The sequence below is a fragment of the Monoraphidium neglectum genome (assembly GCF_000611645.1).
Source record: "Monoraphidium neglectum strain SAG 48.87 unplaced genomic scaffold scaffold04991, whole genome shotgun sequence".
In the NCBI taxonomy this organism is placed as follows: Eukaryota; Viridiplantae; Chlorophyta; class Chlorophyceae; order Sphaeropleales; family Selenastraceae; genus Monoraphidium; species Monoraphidium neglectum.
In genome coordinates, this window is record NW_014008639.1 from 3,341 (window position 1) to 4,346 (window position 1,006).

Here is a 1,006-nt window from a genome sequence, read left to right on the forward strand (position 1 = left end):
GGCAGGGGCAGGGTGAGGTGAGGGAGGGCGGCGCTTGCAGCCATGCACTGCAGAACCACCTGACCGTGTGGGCGAAGCAGCGAGCAGCCACCGCCGGCACTGCGTGATCCTCGCGACCGCCCCTGAGCCCTCTCCACTTCAGGCGCACGGGCTGACGCTCTGCACCGGCCGTCTCAAGCGCCGTTCTCATGGTCTGGAAGCTGTGCGGGGACGGAAAAACAGGACGCCGTGTGCCGCCGGCCCCCTCCGAACAGCCCTCCGACTCTGAGCCATGCCCCCGCGCCCTCACCCGTGTCCAGCGCCCCGACCAGCCGCCCCGACGGCGGCTCCAGCCCGCTGTCGTTGGCGGCCGCCCCCGGCGCCAGGTGCGCCCCCGCCACCAGCACGTCTGCCGCCGCGTGCGCGCGCTGCGCGTAGGCCAGCCCGTCCCCGAGCCAGACGCCGTCGCAGTCGCTGATGACGACCAACGGGATGTCGTATTTCAGCAGGGCGCGCGCCAGCCCAACTCGCTGGCGGGCCGGCTGCGCGTGAGGGGTGTGGGGGTGTGGGGGCTCAGGGTAGATCAGTGGCGGCTGAAGCTGTCGGCGCCTGCTGAAGTCTCCAGCCGGGACGGTCGGCTGCGTGCTTAGGCCGGCGGTCTCTTGGGGCGGCCAAGCCAGGGTGTATTCCTGAAGCCCCGCCTTGGAGAGCCACGTCTGCTGGGAGGGCCCAACCATGTGACCCCCTGCCTCACCCACGACAAGCCCCTCCCTCCCCCCAACAAAAACACGGATCGTGCCTGCTGCATGTCCCTCCAGGCCTGTGCGTCGATGTCTGGCGCCACCTGGTCGCGCCGGTACATCAGGAACGCCTGGGGTTGGGGTGGGGTGGGGGTGGGATGCGGGGACGGTGGGCTGGTGTCCGTAGGTTGTAGTAAGGGTGCGAGAATGGGGGGTCCATCCAGGGGTGGTGCGGTGGGGTGGTGGTGCCGTGGCGTGTGCGAACGGCGTCGACCCCGTGCCTGCAC

The 1,006-nt window shown here is 70.7% G+C and overlaps 1 protein-coding gene across 1 annotated transcript in view; it reads right to left on the minus strand.

Moving 5' to 3' along the window:
- The window catches only part of MNEG_15059 (hypothetical protein), a gene marked incomplete at both ends in the record, with an annotated part of 3,344 nt that extends 2,503 nt beyond the window's left edge, over positions 1 to 841 (minus strand). The window contains 2 exons of the mRNA XM_014036470.1: positions 290 to 521; positions 824 to 841. Coding sequence (XP_013891924.1) covers positions 290 to 521; positions 824 to 841 — 250 coding nt within the window. The remainder of the gene's footprint in view (positions 1 to 289; positions 522 to 823) is intronic.
- Between the last annotated feature and the right edge of the window lie 165 nt (positions 842 to 1,006).